Here is a 21984-nt window from a genome sequence, read left to right as displayed (position 1 = left end):
ACTTTCACCCATTTTAGTGAATATTTATATGGAAACCTTTGAAAGAAAGATCGTGGAAGAATACTATTTCAAACATAAATTATGAAAAAAGGTATGTTAATGATGTCTTAATCTGGAGTCACAGACAACCTTCACTTTTTGAATGTCCTTGACCACCTCGACAGCCAACATCCTAAGATAACATCATCATCATCATCAAATTCCTGCCATGTACCCTCAAGGGGTGTACAGGATATGACAGTACTACATGAAAAAATTACATCATTACTAACTTCCTATCTACAATTTTACTCCAAATCAGTCTGTTACTTGTCAAGACTCCAACATTATCAGATCTTATATTTCTATTGTCTAAGGCACTTTGTACCGTATCAATCCACCTATATCTTGGTCTTCCTCTGGGTCGTTTTCCTGCCAACCTGGCAGAGAACACTTGTTTTGCTAATCTTTCCTCTCCCATTCTATTTAAGTGACCATACCATCTGAGATTAGCTCTGCTAACGCATTCCTGGATGCTGACAATGTCAAGTTCTTTCCTAATATCCTCATTTTTAATATGATATTGCCATTGATGCCATCTGTTCATGTCTCTAATCTTTCTCAGGACTCTCATGTCTGCGGTCTCTAGTCTTTGGTCAAGTGTTCTACTTCTGACCCAGCTCTCAGCTCCATAAGTTAAAATTGGTTTGAACACAGTCTTGTATACAGCTAATTTAGTGTTCCGACTAATTTCTTTCTTATTCCATATGAATTTATTCAATTGACTTCCCACGATACCAGCTTTGCTGATTCTGTTGTCTATTTCTATATTTAATTTACCATCTTCAGTAAAAATTGTGCCTAAGTAGCTGAAATGTTTTACTTGTTCCACAGGTTCTCCATTCACAACACAGTTGACATTTTCAATGATTCTGCCTATTTTCATTGTTTTTGTCTTTTTATTGCTGACCTTCATACCATATCTATTACAACAGCTATTCAATTTAGTCAGAGAATCTTGCAGACTTGTAGCGGATTTATTTAGAAGTATAACATCATCCGCATAAAGCAAAGAGCTGACATTAACATCTCCAATTTTGATATCAGGTTTAATACCACATTCCTTCATAATGTGATCCATATAGATAATGAATAACAGAGGGGATAATGTACATCCTTGTCTCACACCAGATTTAACATTAAACCATCTTCCTGTACTTCTTTCAATTCTAACTGCTGACTCACAACTCAAATAAAGACTAAGTATTGCTTGATATAATGCCCCATTGACACCATATAACTGCAGCGTATTGAATAGCTTCTCTCTTGGCACCTTGTCATATGCCTTTTCCAGATCGACAAAACTTAAATACAGATCTTTGTTATATTCACATGCTTTCTCGACTATTTGCCGTACAGTGAAGATCTGATCCTGACAGCCTCTATTTGGCTTGAATCCAGCTTGTTCTTCACCCAGCTTTTCTTCCACAATTCTTCTCAACCGTTTCTCAAGTATACTTGCATAGATCTTGCCAGGAACACTCAGTAGGGAAATACCTCTGTAATTCTCACATGCAGTTTTATTTCCCTTTTTATATATGGGTACTATGAGAGCTCTACTCCAATCATCGGGAATTCGTCCCTCTGTCCAGGCTTTCTGAACTATGCAGTGCAGCCACTGTAAGACTCTTATACCACCATACTTCAGCATTTCTGGTCGAATATCATCTACTCCTGCTGCCTTTCCACATTTCAAGCCTTTGATGGCTTTTTCTACTTCAAGTATGGATATGTATTCCTGACTGCATGCCTGGTCAGTGTTTTTTATCACTGTGCTGTCATCACTGCTTGTTTCATTTAGCAGTTTTTGAAAGTAATTACTCCATACTTCAAGGATATCTTTTTCTTCTGTTTTCATTTCACCTTTATCATCTCTAATTCCTTTTACAGCACTCTTTCCTCCATTCCTAAGCTTCTTCAACAACCTCCAGAATATTTTGCCACCTTCTTGATATTTATTTTCTATATTCTTGCCAAAGTCCTCCCATGACTTTTGTTTAGCTAGTTTTACACACTGTTTAGCTTTCTTACATTTGTCTCTGTATTCTGTAAGAGTAAAAGCTGATTTATTTGCCAGGAACTTTTGATATGCTTTCTTCTTTTCCTTCACTGCCTCTTTAACTTCCTGTGTCCACCAGGGAGTTCTGATTTTTTTATCCTTGCAGACAACCTCACCACATGCCTCTCTGGCAGAATCAATCAATGTTTCCTTCAGAGTTTGCCACTGAATCTCCAAGGTTTGATTCCTGTTCTCAAACTCTTTCATTTTCTTTTCAATAATATTTCTGTATTTTAGTCTACAGTTCACATCTGAGAGCTGCTCAACTTTTATTCGCTTTAAAACTTTCTTACATGTTATTCTTTTCAATATGAAATTCAATTTTATCCTGCTCAAGACTAAATAGTGATCACTTCTAATTTCAAATCCTCTGTACACTCTGGTGTCCTGCACCAGGGAGAAAACAACACTATCAACAATAACATAGTCAATGAGACTTTTCTTATTCCTAGCCTCCTCTCTCCATGTGAATTTGTGCACATTTTTATGTTGGAACATGGTGTTAGTAATAACCAGTCCATGTCCTGAGCAGAAATCCAACAGATATTTGCCATTATTATTAGCTTTGCTCTTTTCTCCAAATTTTCCCAAAATATTTTTGTATGTCTGACAATCATTTCCTACTCTACTATTTAGATCCCCAACAAGGACCAACTTTTCCTTTTTCATTGTGTCAGTTGCTTTTTCTAAAGCCTCAAAAAATTCCTCCACTTCTACCTTAGTAGAACCTTCTGTGGGACCATAGGCACAAATAAGTCTCATTGTCCAGTTCCCCATTCTCATATTTGCCCACATTACTCTACTTGAGACTGACTGCCATTCAAGAAGATTAGCCTTGTATTTTGTGTTGAATACTATGGCTACTCCTTCTTTTCCTTGATTGTCATTGCCTGAATATAACATTTTGTATTTATTGCTCAGAAAGATCTCACCAGTTTTGGTCTTTTTTGTTTCAGTCACCCCTATTATGTCGATCTGGTACTTATCTAATTCCTCAGCTAGCTCCATTTCTTTGCCATTCAGGCTTCTTACGTTGATAGTACCGATCTTTAACTCTGGTGATGTTGAGTTGGGGTTTGTTTTCAGATTTGTTCCAGTAGCTGACTTTTCGCTGTTCGCCCTGGTTCCCTGGCGAAAACAACGGGGGCCTTGTTTAACTGGGCGACGCCCCAGCCGGCATGAAATTTTGTCATGTTCTACCATCATTTTTTATTTTGGTTTAACCAATAAGAATACAATTTGGTCGGCTAAATCCCAAATTGCCAGCCCATCCTCGTTCGTTCAGTATCAAAGTAGATACCCAACAGGGTGCACCACGAGAAGGTGAGGATTGGACATTAGGTCAGAAGCCCTGGTCGGTTCTCCGCATTCCTTTAAAGGCTATGTGGAGGTCTCCTCTCAGTTATACAGCTTTGACCCTTAAGCACCCCTCCTAAGATAACATTTAACTATGAATTTGAATCCAATGGTTCATTTCTGTTTTTAGATCTAAGACTAGCTAAAGGAATCTGGTCAATTAAAAGTCTCCATCTTCTGAAAACCAATTCATACTGACAGAGCAAGAGCCCAGCATCTGATTACTGACTAGCTACATAACTCCAGTTTTGAAAAAAAAAAAAAACACTTTTCTATAGAATGGCTATGAGTGCACATCTCAAGATAACCAATGAGTAATTCATTGGGGGAATGAGTCCAAGGAAAGGTATTTTATGTATTGTGTGAACAATGGTCAATGTAGATCTCCTGTGATGAGCCCTTGTTCCATGGAGATGCTCAAGAAATAATAATTATATATATTTACATATGTCTACCCACCATTACTAACCTAAAAACTGGGATCATTTCATCACTGGGAGAAAGAGCCCAACATCCAATCATGACTAGCTAAAGAACTCCAGTTTTGAAAAAAGAACCCACCCTTCTTTAGAATGGCTATGAGTGCACAATCTCAAGACAACCAGTGAGTAATTCAAAGGAAAAACTGGCTTTCAAGAAATGAAATTGTAATTGATTTCTTATACATACTTTATCCAGAAGACTGTGGTGCTACTAGTATAGTATAGAAATCATTGCAGCAATTGTTTTGTGAAAATAAGATAAGTTTAGTGGTTTTTAAGAGATGATTCAGTCTGAGTGTATTATTTTAATACCATAATGATTAGCATCAGCATGTATTCCTGTTGAATAATTTGCCAATTATTATTCTAAGATCCCACGGTGTCAGAGACTAATCTAGGAGGTCGCTTTTGTCATACAATCACTCACCATACTGTGCCTTAACCACATTCAAATTCTCTGCATAAACCACATTATCAGGCAATGCATTCGAATCATTCAGAACTCATCATGTCAAAATCTTTTGTTCACCCCAGTCTCTCACCATTTTATGAAAAACCTCTTCAATGTCAATTCTATAACACCTTACCAACCTGTATGTCTCTGTCATATCACCCCTCTTTCTCCTATCCATTAAACTCTGTGAATAGCTCCCTCTCAACCTTTCTTCATATTCAACATTGCAGAGATCAGAAACTATTTTAGTCAATTGCCTCTGGACCATCACCAACATCTCTTCATCCTTTTGAAAACCAGGTGACCAAATTTGTGTATAGTCCATATGCGGACTAATCAAAGCCTTATAAAATGGAACCACTGACTTACTTCTTCAAGTCAGTTATTATTATGCTCGATTATTATTATTATTATTGTTATTTGATAACCTCCATGAAGTCAACAGACTCATCATGGGAGGCTCTAGCAACATGCCTGTGATAATGAGCTTTGAAGTTAATTACAGCTTGCACTCAGACAATGCATTCCACTCAATAATAACTCTCCACATAAAAAATCTATTCCTCACACCCTTCTTCACCACATCTTTATACAACTTCCAGGAATGGCCTCTCGTTCTTCCCATCTTGACATCCACTCTTTTTATAATATGCAAATTGGCCAAAATGATTTTTGTAAGAAAAGTATGCAGTGACTTGCTGCAGTACTTAGCTTATGTCATTGATTTCACTCTTGATATATGAAAATATATTTTGATCTGGTTGAGCAATTTCATTAATTTCAAAATCACTGAAGATAACATGAATTTGTCTGCTTTCAGGTAGAAACAAAAGGAGGTGTTGGGACCATGCCCTATACTGCTCCTGAGATTATCACTAGTAAAAAATATAGTTACGTAAGTAATTACATTTTTATACATTTTATTCATCATATTTTTATGCATTTATTTGTATTTTATACATCTTGGATTTGTTAATAACTACATACAGATTGTACTATTCACTTACTTTTTATGAATTTGCAAGCCTTAATATTATTAATATTAATTGAGACCGTCAGGGAGTTAAGGTCTCATCAACAAAGACCACACATCCTCACTCCAACTGTCATAGCTTCTCTTAAGCCCATTTACACAAGATGCAGTCACTACTTCAACAGGCAAAATGTTCCACTCACTCACTCATGGTTTTGTGAGAGAAAGCAAGCTCTTACCCCTTTCTTAAGTGTAACAAACTTAATTTACATGAATTTAAATTAAGTTTGTTTAATAACAAAAAATTCATCAGATGATATCCTACTACATCTGTTCAAAATTTTATAGAAAACTATCATATCATCCTTCATTCTCCTATTTACCAGGGTCTATAGCACATACAATTTCGATGTGTTCTCATAATCTACATTACATAATCTCTATGTAATCTTTGTAAACTTTTCTTTACACCCTTTCCCCAGCTTCTTTATCCCCTCTGAACCCAGTAGACTATAAATCTGTGTACAGTGGTCCAAGTGTAGTCATATCAAGACATTATAAAGAGCCAACATGACTCCCTTACCTTTACTTATGTCAATATTCATTTCAACACACTGTTGTATTTGTGACCTATCAACCATAACTCCAAGATCCCTAGGCTCATCACTTTCTGTAAGCATAATCCTGCCAATATAATATGCCATTGTAAATCTCATCATGCCAAAGTACATAACTTTACACTTCCTAACACTGAATTAAAAGCTAATTATCATTTGTCCAAATTTTGAGCCTATTCAAATCAATCTGTAAGTGTTGGATTTAAGTAGCATCCCCTGATTGCCCTGCCTATCTTTATATTATCAGGAAACATTTGAACATCTTTTGTCAGATTCTTTCCAATATCATTAACATATAGATTAAATAACACAAGGACTGATCCCTGGGATACATATATATCCGGTCATCTTAAATCTTGCAGATTCACATTCACTGTATACACTGTCTGTCAACCATCCACTTATCTAAAGTGAAGAGTATATATTCCAATCCCATGTTCTTCAGCTTTTTATGAGCTATTGTATGAAATGCTTTAGCAAAGCCCAACAGTATTATAGTGTATCCATTCCCTTTATCCAACTCAGCTGTAACATTGTTATAAAATACAAGCAAATTGTTAAAACATGACCTTCCTTTAGTAAATCCATGATGTTCCTTGCAGAGTATAGCTTGTACATCCAGCCAGTTCTGTTATGCAAGTTCTTACCAGTTTCTCCGAAATCTTTGTGGTGAAGACCACAACTCTAGACATATTTTTAAGGTGGGTAGTTTAATACACTGGTTTTTATGCTAACTTTGTACAATGGAACTATCATACATTATAAATTAAAGATACCAAGAAATTATATATTTTTATCCAATCCTTTATCCAAGTGTAAGCAAACAAGTTTGCACCTGAACTATTTTCAGGACTGGGGCAACTCATGATGTCTTAAGCGTCTATCATTTGCCTTAGTATCCCATAATGCAAAGCACATATCCTGTAAGGATATGTGCTTCCCATAATGTATAATGTTATGCATTATGGGAAGGGTCACTACCCAGACTGGTTTCAACCTTTATTGAGGTCTCGTCAGTGGGAGCCAGCTCAGTGTTGGACATAGGTTACCAAGGCAGAACGCAGAACATTGCTGGTTTGATGGGTGAAGCACTAATGCTTTTCATATTCACCTTTGTCTGTGAGAGAGGTTCTTTGAGTGGAGTGTTATTGCGCTCTAGGCTCACCCTGTGAGGGCATTGAGATTAGCTGCATTCAGCTGAGTGTAAGATTGATTTGGGTCTTTTATATTTGTAGTATTCTGCTTCATTGTAGTCCGAAGCTTGTTTGATCAGTGGGTTTGGGTGATTACTTGCCTTGATGAAGAACTTTTCTGCTAGAATATGGAGAAGGGAGGAAATATAAGGAATGTTGACTTCTATGTGAATCTGGGAGTTTCTTATGAACCACGGGGCATCCAGAATCATCCTCAGACATTTGTTCTGTATCCTCTGCAGTTTTTGAACATTTGTATTCAAGGTATGGCTCCAAACAGGAGATGTGTAAGTGATGACTGTGCATATTACCATCTTATAAGTAGTTTGATATGTACATCCAGCTTGCTTCTGCTGTTGATCATGAGGTAGAGTTGCGTGATTGCTTTAGATGTCTTCGAGCCAATATGTTTTATGCGATTGCCGAATTGAAGTTTTTTGTCAAGTATCACACCTAGGTATTTAACTTAAGTCTGCCATGGAATCTTCACTCCTAATAGATGTATGTCCTTCTTGCTCTGGACCTTCTTTTTGGTAAACATTATAGCTGAACTTTTTTGGGGGTTTACTTGTATCCTGTCGTCCATCAGCGACTTTTCTAGTTTATGAATACTGCTTTGGAGTCTACTGATTACCAGTTGGGGGCTGAGCGATCTTGCTAGTAGAGCGGTGTCATCTGCATATAATGCAGTGATGGTTGTACTAGGGTTTTGGGGAATGTCAGCTGCATAAATTGAAAATAAAATGGGAGCCAAGAGAGAGCCCTGAGGCACACCAGCCATGATTTTGCATCTAGTTGATGCGATTTCATTTATTTTGATTTGCATAAATCTGTCTTTGAGGTATACATCTATTAATTTTATTAGTTTAATTGGTAGCTTGAATTCTAGAAGTTTATAAAGCAGGCCCTGATGCTACATCTTGTAAAAAGCTTTTGCAACATCTATGAAGACTGCAGCTGTATGGAGGTTCCAATTGTAGCCTTTTGTGATTTGCTCAATCAGTCTATCAATCTGTTGAACAGTATTATGGTCTTTACAGAATGCAGATTGCTTGTTTGGAATGATTCCTAATTTGTCCGTTTCTGATTGAAGCCTTGTGAGTATAATTTTTTCAGCTACCTACCATGACAGGGTAAAAGGCTGATAGGTCTGTAGCTTTCTGGGAGTTGGGGGTTCTTTCCAATCTTTTTGATAGGGAAGATGTCAGGAATCTTCCAGGTAGTGGGAAAGTGCTGAAATCTGAGAGTAGTGTTGATTATGTTGACTAAAGGAATTATAGCTTTTCTGGGTAGTAATTTGATTATTCTGTTGGTGATGCCATCTGGACCTGGAGCTTTTTTGTTGTTCGGATGGGCTATAATATTTGTTATTTCTGCTGGAGAAGTAGGCGTGATAAGTTCAGAATTGTCCTGCTGTTGTCTTAAGAATTGCTTGACACGGCAGTGAATTTTGTAGATAAGGTTGATGTTTAAATTTTCATAAGAGGGGGTTGCGTTGTGTTTCCAGGTTGTCTAGTAGAGCTTCAGTTTTGTATTGCGGGTATAAGTTGCCTTTTAGTGTGAAGAGATCTCAAGAATTTCCAGATGGATTTGTCCTCTGGGTTAGGTTAGTCGGTTTGGTTTCCCAATCAAGGTTTTGGTGCTTTTGAAGAGCTTCATGGACTTTCCGATTTAATCTGTTCAGTATTGTTTTATCTTGTGGGCTCTTGTGTTGTGGTATCTTTTGCAAGCTTTGTTTTTTGCTCATATTAGGTCCATGATTTCCTGGGGGGGGGGATCTGACTGATCGAGTGAAAGACTGTAGTTTGGGTAACTGAATGTATTGCTTTTTTGATTTGACTAGTTAGGTTGTTTACAGCAAAGTATATTTCCTCTTTATTGTGAATAACAGGGGCTGGGCTGATGTGCTCTGGGAGAATTCTAGAGAGTTTGTCCCAAGATATAAAGGAGTGCAGAGGTTGGTTGTGGATGGAAGATAGTTCATTTAGTGTTTCTAGCTGATACTGGTTCTAATGTTTCTGAGGATGACTATGTCAAGTACATCTGAGCTTCCAACTGGGCTGTGATGGGTGAATTCTGTAGGTCTGGCTATAACTATTGAGTTTTGTGTTGAATAATTGTTTAGTGTAGGACCTTGATTGTGGAGCTGAACCAAGCTGTGTGTTTGGCATTAGTCTCCAGCCATAATAATGATGTCAGTAGAGCCGAGAATGGAATCCAAATCAGATGCCAACAGTGGGTTGTATGCAGCGTAGATTTTGATGCTGCCGGTATTATCTCAAGGTTCTTGGTTTGTGGATTGGTCAGGATGTTATGGCTTAAATGATTTTTGATGTATACGGCTGTACTTCCTCCATCGGCAGTAAGTCTATGTTTTATACATCACAAAGCCACATAATTTAGGACTATTAGCTGGCCTGAGATGTGTTTCATTTACTAAGACTATATCAGGATTGTATCTGTGAGTGAACTCTTGCAGTTTCAGGATTTTGTTACTAAGACCATATGCGTTCCATACAGTGGTGATGATGAGAGAGTTAGGCTTATATTTCCTTTTATTTGTGATTGAGGGCTTTCAGAATTGAATGGGAACCTTGCAGGAATCTTTTCGTGGAGGATGGCAAAGGATTTGTCATGCTGAATTTTTATAACAAGGTAGCTAGTGTGGCAGTTAATACTGATGTTAGATTGGAGATGGAATAGCCTTAGCTCATGCAGCCTTGGCATAAGTTTTAGTAGCTGCTGCAGTTTGTTTTCCTTCCCGAGTTGTTCAATTTGAGATTATTTGAACTGGGGGGCCATCTAGGTGGCTGCTGCCTTGATCGTTGCTGTGGGTTGGTGGAAAGGCAGCTTTTGTTGACCTGTGGTTCTTTGAGTGTGCAATGCACCCCTTGTAGTTGACGAGGTCCTCTGCAGTTGGCACATTTAGCTGGCGTGGATCTTGGTTTTGTGCATGTGATGGTCAAGTGGCCCTCGCTGCATTTTAGACACCTGAAGTTGGCCTTGCCTAGTTTTTGGGCATGGCCAAATCTTTGGCACTGCCCAGCTGATGACTTTTTCCTTAGTGGCTCAGTAGAAATTTCAAGGCCACAAATAGCAGTCAGTTTGTATATCTTTTTCTGCATCTTGTCAATCTCTACTAGCACCAGTCTCACAGGCCATTTATCTGACCTGAGTATCCTGCTCACTTTGAAAGGGGGTCAATCTCTGACTCATAAGGTCAGCTGTGATTTCTTCATTGGGTAACACCTTCGGTGACCCCATGAAGTACCACCTTCAGATTCTTTTTGCTGGGTAAAGCAAATGTATGGTAAGGAAGACTTGTTGTCTCTTAGCTTTGTCATTTGTCTATAGTCAGTTACTGAGGCTGGCTGGATGTTGATTCCTTCCTCTAACTTTTTAGCCCAGCAATATGATATGTTATGTTCCCTAAAGGCTGATGAGACAATGGTCCATTTATCCTTCTTCCTTGATATAACAGGGGGGAACCTTTTCGGTGTTCCTCGGGACATCGGTGTTGGTGAGTCTTCATCCATCTGGTCTTCTGTAGTTCTGCGTCTTTTTTGAATGCTCCCCCTGTGAGTTGTTTTGGTGAGGAGATTTTGATGGCAGAACAGTGATGAATTCTCCTTGTGTTACCTCCTCCTCTGCATCCTGATCATCAGTTGAGTGTACTGCTTTATAAAACCCGGCTAGTAAGATTCAAGCTTTTCCATTATAAACTTCAGTACCTCTAGAGACTGCTCCTTATGAAGGATCTAGATCTGCTCCTTGATGTTTTCAATATCGAGGTGGCATCTCCTGCTGGCTGGAACTGTTTGAGAGCAGTAAAGAATGTGGGAGTCTTTACAGTGAAGTAAGCCTGTTGGCCTACAAATATAATCTAGCAGGGCTAGGGGGCCTGCCAACAAAAAATCCTGTAGGCTACAGTGGTCTACTAGCAATGTTTAAATTTGTAATGCCCTCCTAAATGGAGAAAGGAGTGTCAAGAACTCACTTGGCCACAGAGTGAAAACCTACCTCCCTAAAATACCATACATCCACCAATGGTCCTCATAGCAGGTGGGGAGACAGTAGGAATCAAACTGTGTTAGCACCAGTGCAACGTGAGTTTCCCGAAAAACCTTGTGTAAAATTCAATCAGGCACAGTCTAAGATAACAAGTCCGATCTCCAAAACAATTCAATCATCTAAATTCCTCCAGAATACAATCTCCCTCCAGGTTACCAAGGTTGAAGTAATGCAGAAGTTGAATTTTAATATATGAGTTGTGAAAAGGTGTCACACCTAATTATTTAAATACTCTGGATTAGAGATAGTTGTTGGAAACTATTCCACTTGGTTATACTATAAATTAAAGACACCGAGAAATTATATACTTGTTTTAATGCTTTATCCAAGTTTGAGTCTGAACTATTTTCAGAACTGGGTTTATTTACTAAGGCAAATGGTGTGAAGTCTTAAACTTCTATATGCAGGTTGCCCCAGTCCTGAAAATAGTTCAGGCACAAACTATTTTTATTACACTTGGATAAAGGATTAAACCAAGTATATATGGGTGCTTAAGGGTGAAAGCTATATAACTGAGAGGAGACCTCCACAAAGCCTTTAAAGGAATGCGGAGAACCGACCAGGGCTTCTGACCTAATGTCCAATCCTCACCTTCTCGTGGTGCACCCTGTTGGGTATCTACTTTGATACTGAACGAACGAGGATGGGCTGGCAATTTGGGATTTAGCCGACCAAATTGTATTCTTATTGGTTAAACCAAAATAAAAAATGATGGTAGAACATGACAAAATTTCATGCCGGCTGGGGCGTCGCCCAGTTAAACAAGGCCCCCGTTGTTTTCGCCAGGGAACCAGGGCGAACAGCGAAAAGTCAGCTACTGGAACAAATCTGAAAACAAACCCCAACTCAACATCACCAGAGTTAAAGATCGGTACTATCAACATAAGAAGCCTGAATGGCAAAGAAATAGAGCTAGCTGAGAAATTAGATAGGAACCAGATTGACATAATAGGGGTGACTGAAACAAAAAAGACCAAAACTGGTGAGATCTTTCTGAGCAATAAATACAAAATGTTATATTCAGGCAATGACAATCAAGGAAAAGAAGGAGTAGCCATAGTATTCAACACAAAATATGAGGCTAATCTTCTTGAATGGCAGGCAGTCTCAAGTAGAGTGATGTGGGCCAATACAAGAATGGGGAGCTTTACGAGACTTATTTGTGCCTATGGTCCCACAGAAGGTTCTACTAAGGTAGAAGTGAAGGAATTTTTTAATGCTTTAGAAAAAGTAACTGACACAACGAAAAAGGAAAAGTTGGACCTTGTTGGGGATCTGAATACAGAGTAGGAACTGATTGTCAGACATACAAAAATATTTTGGAAAAATTTGGAGAAAAAATCAAAGTTAACAATAATGGCAAATACCTGTTGGATTTCTGCTCAGGACATGGACTGGTTATTACTAACACCACGTTCCAACATAAAAATGTGCACAAATTCACATGGTGAGAAGAGGCAAGGAATAAGAATGATTAGCAAAACAAGTGTTCTCTGCCAGGTTGGCAGGAAAATGACCCAGAGGAAGACCAAGATATAGGTGGATTGATACGGTACAAAGTGCCTTAGACGATAGAAATATAAGATCTGATAATGTTGGAGTCTTGATAAGTAACAGACTGATTTGGAGGAAAATTGTAGATAAGAAGTTAGTAATGATGTAATTTTTTCATGTAGTACTGTCATATCCTGTACACCCCTTGAGGGTACATGGCAGGAATTTGATGATGATGATGATTTTTTTTTTCCCCTCTAGTTAAGTCATTATTTTAATTTTTTCAAATAATCACATAACCATTAAAAATCTGAATAATTTTTTTTTTCCCCTTTCAGGGAGTAGACTGGTGGGGTCTGGGAATAATTGCATATCGCCTTCATTGCCGAAAAGTGCCTTTCAAAACAAGACGGTAAACTTTGGTTCAATTGTTTCATGTTGATATGTGGGTTAAAAATTTCATAAATATAAGATTAGAATTAATAAAGTAAAGACTTAATTCTGTATGTTAGTCAAGTAAATATTAGTTTATATCAGGCCTTTCTTCACACTTTGCCTCTACCAACCATAATATTGAATGGGATATGAGTCATATGCCCTACATAGAAGACAACTACCATTTCAGAACATATAAAGAAGCTGTTACAGTCGCCTGTTCAACAGGTAACTTAAATAAAAACCAAGGCCTAATCTTACCAGATATATGGAAAACTCTAATCAGATCATTTAACCAAAAAGAAATTGGTTAGTTTCCTAGTTTTTGTTACTTTCTGTTGCTTACCAGTGTATTCCTTTGAAAATGCTGACAGATATCAGTCAATGAAACATTGGATATTAAACTAATATATACTTGACTAACATACAGAATTAAGTCTTTAATTTATTAATACTAGTAGTCAAGAAAAAGGTCATAATAAGATTAGAATGTTTATTTATTAACCATTACCTAATATATATATATATATATATATATATATATATACAATTAAGCATTTATTAACAATTATTTGAGATGTTCGTTAGTCTGAATTAGTATGAAATGGTTTCCTTTCTTCATTCAGATTCTGTACTAGAATCTGAATGAGATGAACATAAAAGTGCTCAAATGAATCTTATAGGAATATTTATTTCTTCAATTGTTATTATTTTTATTACTGTTGGATATTTCCATGGAATTCATAAATTCAGCTTTACTTTCTTTTCAAAATTATTTTTTAATTTTTCTTTACTAAGAAATAATTACGAAAAATAGATTATGAACAAAGTATAAAGAGAGAGAAAGATGAGTAGTAGTTACATATAAAACTTGTGCAAAGATGACTAGTATAGTAAGGAAGACAAAACTGGAATACTAGAAGAGCTTAGCACCTGTGATCCAAGGAAAATCTGAAGGAATTCTTTTATTATATGGTCATAAGAAGAAATTATTGGACAAATGACCTATGGGAATTGAGTGACCAATGCAGATAACATAATGGAGTTGTTAAGCAATCATTTATTAAGTATTTCATCCTGGAAAAGCAAGTTCTATTTCTACAGCGATAGGGACGGTTGAAGGTTTAGTAGTGCATTAGGAAAATTATTGCAAATACCAAGAACTCTGGAAGTTAATAAGGCATTGAGAGTTGATGAGATATTGCCATGTGTTTTACAAAAATGTGGTTAAGGAAGTAGTAACTTCATTGAACTTGTTTTTCAATGAGAATTTGGCCTACTGGAAATGTGCCAGTAGTATAAGGAAGAGAAGATTGCAGGAGGGCTATTGGAAGTGTGACTCCACAGGGACTGATAGTGGGATCATTGCTATTCAGTCTATAATTTTTGGTGCTAGATTGCAGAGTGATTTTTTTAACTTTTCAGATGATGTCAAGCTTGGGAGGGTTATTTGTGACAGTGAAGATGTTATGACTTCAGGAGAATTTAAATAAGCTGGAAAGGTGGCTAAATTAATGGGTATGTTAATTTTACACAATTAAATGTAAGGTTTGAAATCTGAGATAAAGAGATGATAGACTATGTACTCTCTTGTTGAAACTATGCTGGAAGAAGTAGAGGAAGCAAGAGATCTTGAGGTGATGGTAGATATAAATTTGAAGTTCAGCAGATATATTCCAAAAGTAGCAAACACAATCTAGAAGATTGCTGCACTACTACAGAGGACATTGACCAACAAAGATAAGAGCTCATCTCAATTAGTGTGTTCAATTTTGGTCACAAGAATTTGATCCATGGAGAGAGAGAGTACACAAGTGAATAACAAAAATGATATTGGGACTGCAGAACATTGGTTATGATGAGATGGCATATAATCTGCAAAGAGTGACAGATAAAAGATGAAAAGGGGGGGGGGGGTGAAATGATTGAGACATTTAAGCTGTTCAGAGGTATTTATCAGACAAGTACAAGAGGCCACTCCTTGAAGATGCTAAATGAAGAGGATGAGAGGTTAGTTTCATGGGACATGGTATTAGCATGGAATGCATCGCCTGAGAGGGCAGCAAATGCAGACAGTGAATGAGCTTAAGGAGTTATATGATAGACTTTGTGTCATCTATCACATGATGAGCCTTAGAACACCATGGAGTTCCTAAATAATAATAATAATAATAAATAACTATGCTAGTACATCTGGGGGGGGGGGGAATCTGCTATCTTGTATTATCACTCTGGCTCTTTTCATTTTTTTTTTTTTTTTTAATTTAGCCTTTAAAAGGTCAAAAATCTATAACATATGAAAAAGAAATGAACCAGGCATGATAAACCTTGCCTTTGCTCTGAAATTCAAAGATAGTCTCTTTTTTTTTTTTTGTACTACTTCAGCCTGTGAAGTAATAAACACAGTCAGTGGCAGTGCTATACTAGACAATGAAAATCATATACTGCCTAAAGACAGATCAATCAATCAGATTAGTGCCTTATTTCTGAATTTCAAACATCCAAGTATTATACACAGTCTGTAGTAAATTTCATGTGATTTTTTTATCACATAAAGTTTACTTCATACTTCCTCTTCTAATACTGTATATCATTATTTTTTTTTTCTTTTCTCTTTTTGAATATATCCTAAATAATTGACTAAAATTTTTGAATTTAAATTTACAGAGACATCAGAGAACGAGAGCCAGAATTTCCTAAGGATATATGTCCAACTGTAATTGATTTTATTTCAAAACTACTATGCAAGGATCCTGTACACAGATTAGGCTGTGATGATTATGGTGTTGAAGGGATAAAACAGCATCCCTATTTTTCAGTAAGTATAATAAATAAACACAACCTGAATGAATCTGACGATCACTGATTTCATAAATCAGTGATTGTTAGATTAGTTATTTAATATACTCTGTATGTTCTCATTTGTCTGCTTTGCTGTGGAAAAATCCTGTTGCCTTAATGAGAAAAGGTAATTTTTATGTTGGTTAGAAAGTGGAGGCACCTTTTTTTTATATTAAATATTTCTTATTAACTTAATACAATGGGGGCATTTTCATATGTCCGTCTATGCATTAAGCCAGATTGCTAATTTTATTAAATGTCTGCATAATTAAATGAGCCGAATAATTTCAAATTTAATGAATTATTATATAATAAATTCTTACTATACAAAATTTAATTTTATCTAAAGCTGAATAATTGCTTTACTTCATAACCTTCTATAATAAATTATTTTTGTCCCAATAGGTCTGACATAGTAGGAGCTGACCATAATTAGGATTCACAAATATGTCATCTTCATGATATATGCTATATCATAAGGATTATCCATGTGATCTCTAATAATTGTATTGAAATAAAACAGTTACTGTGATCTGCAGAATGCTCTTAACAAACTTAAGCACATGTTTTGATGTGGTTTGCTTCTTGGAAAAAAATAGTTTGAGTACAAAACCAAACTGAACGTAGAATATAACTTCCATTAATTGATTGTTCCATGAACTTTAATGTACGAGTAAAAAAGAGAGAGAGAAAAAAAACTTTTTTGAAAAACTAACTTATCTCAAGACCAAATCTAAACTGACTATTCATAAATAAGTATGAAAAGAGAAAATCTATCTTTAATTCAGCATAGAATCTGTAAACAGCTCACTCTCATTGATTTCATATATTAAGGGCATCAAGTATGTTCATGATTTGAATTAAGTTCCAGTGCTGGAGACAAAAGGTTCTTAAGCTAAATAAAGCTTGTTGCCAGAGAGGGATGGAAAGGCACAGCTTTTTCTAGTGACTGCCATAATTTTCAGTATTTGTTTCTGAGAACTCATCTTGGTAGTGAAGATGCATTTTTTTTTAAACTTAGTTCACCACAGTGAACTAAGTTTAAAAAAAAAATTTCTACTACAGTGTATTTCATTCCCTACATTTAGTATCTACTCTAGGTATCCTAATTTAAAGGAGATTGTTAATGTTCAACTTTGTCCATCATCCTTTCACCTTGAAAATATTAAATTTAATTCATTAGACTTGATAACAAGGTGTTAAAGCAAAACTTTTTACCTGACTTTAAGGTGAATAAGGCAGTGGTTTTGTCTTCCTTGCTATTGTATATTTGAACTCCATTGACATGGCCATATACTAATAATATCATTTCCATATACAGCAGAGATTAGTCAGGTATATGGAAATTTCCTTACTAAATATTTAAATAATGATGAAATTAACATTTAAATATTAAACCATTATCAAAAATACCATGGAATCCTAACAGGGCCCAATTTTGGCAATGCCATTGTATCTAGGACAAATGGCTTGGTTCTAGTAAAATATATTTTTCTTATACAGAGAATGCCTTACGATCACAGCAACTTTCTTTAAGCATCTGGAGCACCATTTGTATTACTTGGATTAACATTAACACAGATTAGCAAAATTGAAACAAACTATGAAAGATGTTTATATCTTACAAAATCTAAAGCTGATATGTTATTTATCACCGAACTTCAAATGAGTTTATTATTCTATAAAATATTATTTTATAGTATGAGGCAGAATATGTGCTTTTGTCAGATTTGATGTCACAGGTTATTCAGAAATGGAGCTTGGATCAAGGTACTTGCTTCATTTTGGTGCTTTCATTTCCTGTCTTTACATTTCTTCCAATTCTGATGACTAATCAAAACATAATCCTATCTTATTTCTGAGAAAAAAAAATCACATTTCTGTCTTTTGCTTCTGATAACTTCACGACTTTTGTTCCTCACTAAACATGGCAGCATCCATACACAGTTTGGTTCCAAACTTAACAAATCACCTTCTCTTTTTCTGTTGTTTGGGATGGTATTTCCAATACTGTTTTCTCCAATAAATACACCCCCCCCCCTTCAAATAGATTACTTTTTTCTCTCTCACTACTTGTAAGACATTATTGGTCTTGATATATTGCACGTGTAGTTGATACATACAAAAAAAATGTTATATGATTTTGTTTTTCAAACAACAGCAATGGTATATTTATAAGGTTACTCTCAGGATTTTATTATTATTATTTACTCCTCTTTGTGTGTTCTATTAATATAAATTCAAAATAATCAGTAGGTTAACTTTTATGTACATCTATTAAACATACTGCATGATGATTTTCCTAAATTTTTAATATAATATAACAAAAAAAAAAATCAGCTAACGCCTTTGATTCCCTTATAAGGAGTAGGCGAGGCCATTTTAGTCCTATCTAACTTTTGGAGACTGAGTGAGAAGTTCAGTCTCCACTGGTACCCAACTAACCAGTGGTACAATTAAGCAGTACCAGTGGTACTGCTTAATTAGACTATCACTAATTAAGCAGCATGCAGTGAAGAGAGACGGCTCAACAAGTGCCGCCATCTTGTGGTCCCTGACTCTAATGTCTGAAATAGTGTGGGTTCTATGGTCGATTTTCTTGAGTTTATGGGACAAAAAACTCGAGTTTCCAGGAGAAAAAACCCGCTTGCCCATGCCAGAGATCGACTAACTCGGAAACCGATCAAAAAAAGGCTTAGAAAAATTTCCTCTAGTCGCCAACTAGATTCGAAACCAAGAAGTCTTCCTTCATGCGGTCAAGCGCCGTGGTGTCGAAACACCACATCTACAGAGCTACACAGGCTCCTTAATATAATATTTTAAACCTTAAAGCATTAATTTTTGTATGTGTCAATCTACAGACTCATAGGTCAGTAAAGACTTGGTTCAAGCATGTATTTAATATAAGTGTATGTGAAATTTTTATTTCATATTTAATGAATATGATTACTTTTACTTCATAGGGAATCAACTGGACTGAATTAGCTAATAAGAATGTGGAGCCGCCATTCATTCCAGATGAAGATGAATCAGAAATAAGAAATGTGGAAGATTCCTCCAGTGAAAAAACCATTTGTGAGGATCCATCAGATTTGTGTGACACTGTATTAAAGGTATGTAGCTGAAAATACAAGTCCTAATTTATTATTATTTTTATATTAATCTCTTCCTCTCCTCCCACACACAAGAGATCACAAAACCTATCACATTGGCAATTAATAAAATCAGAAATTACTGATCATATGAATCCAACCAAAATGGGTTCATTACATTTAAAAAATGGAGTTTGTCGAGTCAATTTTTACTGTATTATTTATTATCATTATTTCATCAATAAGATTGATGATAACCTTTCATCAGTAAGATTGCTCAAGAGATAGGAAGTATTATCACAACTTCACAAATTTAAGTAATTTTTAAGGAAATTATAAGCTGACTTTGTATATCCAAACAGGTTTTTATGTAAGAATTGCATATTTCACTGGTAAATTCTACTGGCAGTGGCTCAATAGTGTTCTAAATGTTAGAATTTTGACACTGTTATAGATTGTGGATTTATTTTTGATTTAATCTTGAGTTAAATATAAGTAAAATAGGATTTTATTCATATTTATCTCATTCAAGACTAAATCTTCAATTTAATCTTGAATGAATGAGTGATTACATTCCAAGTTTAAATTTTGAATCCTATTTTAAGGAAAGTCAGTATAGTTTTTGAATTAGACAGATTGTATAACCACCGATAAGTGTTACAATAACAGTCTCAGAGGATGTATGGTGAACCATGATTTTCCATACTTTTAGGCATGCGGTATTTCTAAATGATTCCTAAAGAATGTCACAGTTCTTCATTTATCATTTAGATGAAATGTAAATGGTAATTACTTCAGAAAATCCAGGTGGTAATGTTTTTTCCATATGTGGATTAATTGACCTTATTACCAGAACTTGAAGATATTGAAAATAGCTCTAAAGCATCATGAAACTTTAAACACAGCATGAAAATCTTAATCTATGAAATAGACAGACATAATTGTAATGCTTATATTATATGTGAAAAACAATTTTAGCCATTAGTTTAAAAATTTATGGTATATATATATTTTTTTTTCAACATAAGGATTTTTCAATGCTATACCTTACTTTGTTCTTAATACACCTTTTTTCTGCACATAAATTATAATACACTATAAAAATGAATTTCTATGAAGATTATAAACAATAGATGGATTTGTGATTTTCCATGAAGGTCTGAATAGTAATAATAACAACAACAACCAGAAATGTCATATTAGAGATACAGTGTATTCACTGGCAGTTAATGCTATGCTTTTTAGTTTATGGAAAAAACTTCAAGTACAATTCTTAGACTAATTTTTCAAAAAATTCTTCTAAGCAAGTTTTGAAAAGTTATGATTGTTGTATAGCATTTTTTGTTTGATCATCATCATCAAATTCCTGCCATGTACCCACAAGGGGTGAACAGGATATGATAGTACTACATAAAAAAATTATATCATTACTAACTTCCTATCTACAATTTTCCTCCAATTCAGTCTGTTACTTGTCAAGACTCCAACATTATCAGATCTTATATTTCTATCGTCTAAGGCACTTTGTACCATATCAATCCACCTATATCTTGGTCTTCCTCTGGGTCGTTTTGCTGGCAACCTGGAAGAGAACACTTGTTTTGCTAATCTTTCCTCGCCAATTCTGTTTAGGTGACCATACCACCTGAGATTAGCTCTGCTAACGCATTCCTGGATGCAGACAATGTCAAGTTCTTTCCTAATATCTTCGTTTTTAATATGATATCGCCATTGATGCCATCTGTTCAGGGCTCTCATATCTGCGGTCTCTAGTCTTTCGTCAAGTGTTTTACTTCTCACCCAGCTCTAAGATTCATAAGTTAAAAGTGGTTTGAACACTGTCTTGTATACAGCTAATTTAGTGTTCCGACTAATTTCTCTCTTATTCCATATGAATTTATTCAATTGACTTCGCACCATACCAGCTTTGCTGATTCTGTTGTCTATTTCTATATTTAATTTACCATCATCATCATCATCATCATCAAATTCCTGCCATGTACCCTCAAGGGGTGTACAGGATATGACAGTACTACATGAAAAAATTACATCATTACTAACTTCCTATCTACAATTTTTCTCCAAATCAGTCTGTTACTTGTCAAGACTCCAACATTATCAGATCTTATATTTCTATCGTCTAAGGCACTTTGTACCGTATCAATCCACCTATATCTTGGTCTTCCTCTGGGTCGTTTTCCTGCCAACCTGGCAGAGAACACTTGTTTTGCTAATCTTTCCTCTCCCATTCTATTTAAGTGACCATACCATCTGAGATTAGCTCTGCTAACGCATTCCTGGATGCTGACAATGTCAAGTTCTTTCCTAATATCCTCATTTTTAATATGATATTGCCATTGATGCCATCTGTTCATGCCTCTAATCTTTCTCAGGACTCTCATATCTGCGGTCTCTAGTCTTTGGTCAAGTGTTTTACTTCTGACCCAGCTCTCAGATCCATAAGTTAAAATTGGTTTGAACACAGTCTTGTATACAGCTAATTTAGTGTTCCGACTAATTTCTTTCTTATTCCATATGAATTTATTCAATTGACTTCCCACGATACCAGCTTTGCTGATTCTGTTGTCTATTTCTATATTTAGTTTACCATCTTCAGTAAAAATTGTGCCTAAGTAGCTGAAATGTTTTACTTGTTCCACAGGTTCTCCATTCACAACACAGTTGACATTTTCAATGATTCTGCCTATTTTCATTGTGTTTGTCTTTTTATTGCTGACCTTCATACCATATCTATTACAACAGCTATTCAATTTAGTCAGAGAATCTTGCAGACTTGTAGCGGATTTATTTAGAAGTATAACATCATCCGCATAAAGCAAAGAGCTGACATTAACATCTCCAATTTTGATATCAGGTT

The 21984-nt window shown here is 35.7% G+C and overlaps 1 protein-coding gene across 1 annotated transcript in view; it reads left to right on the top strand.

Annotated features, from left to right (window-relative positions):
• The window catches only part of LOC150102258 (ribosomal protein S6 kinase alpha-5-like), a 79266-nt gene that overhangs the window by 34085 nt on the left and 23197 nt on the right, over positions 1-21984 (top strand). Inside the window, exons 5-8 of the mRNA XM_090399541.1 lie at positions 5211-5285; positions 13077-13150; positions 15841-15991; positions 18978-19127. Coding sequence (XP_090255667.1) covers positions 5211-5285; positions 13077-13150; positions 15841-15991; positions 18978-19127 — 450 coding nt within the window. The remainder of the gene's footprint in view (positions 1-5210; positions 5286-13076; positions 13151-15840; positions 15992-18977; positions 19128-21984) is intronic.

The sequence above is a fragment of the Typopeltis vanoorti genome, chromosome 10 (genome assembly GCF_054136105.1).
Source record: "Typopeltis vanoorti isolate ZY-2024b chromosome 10, IOZ_Tvanoo_1.0, whole genome shotgun sequence".
Taxonomy (NCBI): Eukaryota; Metazoa; Arthropoda; class Arachnida; order Uropygi; family Thelyphonidae; genus Typopeltis; species Typopeltis vanoorti.
This window is presented reverse-complemented; position numbering and strand designations above follow the sequence as displayed.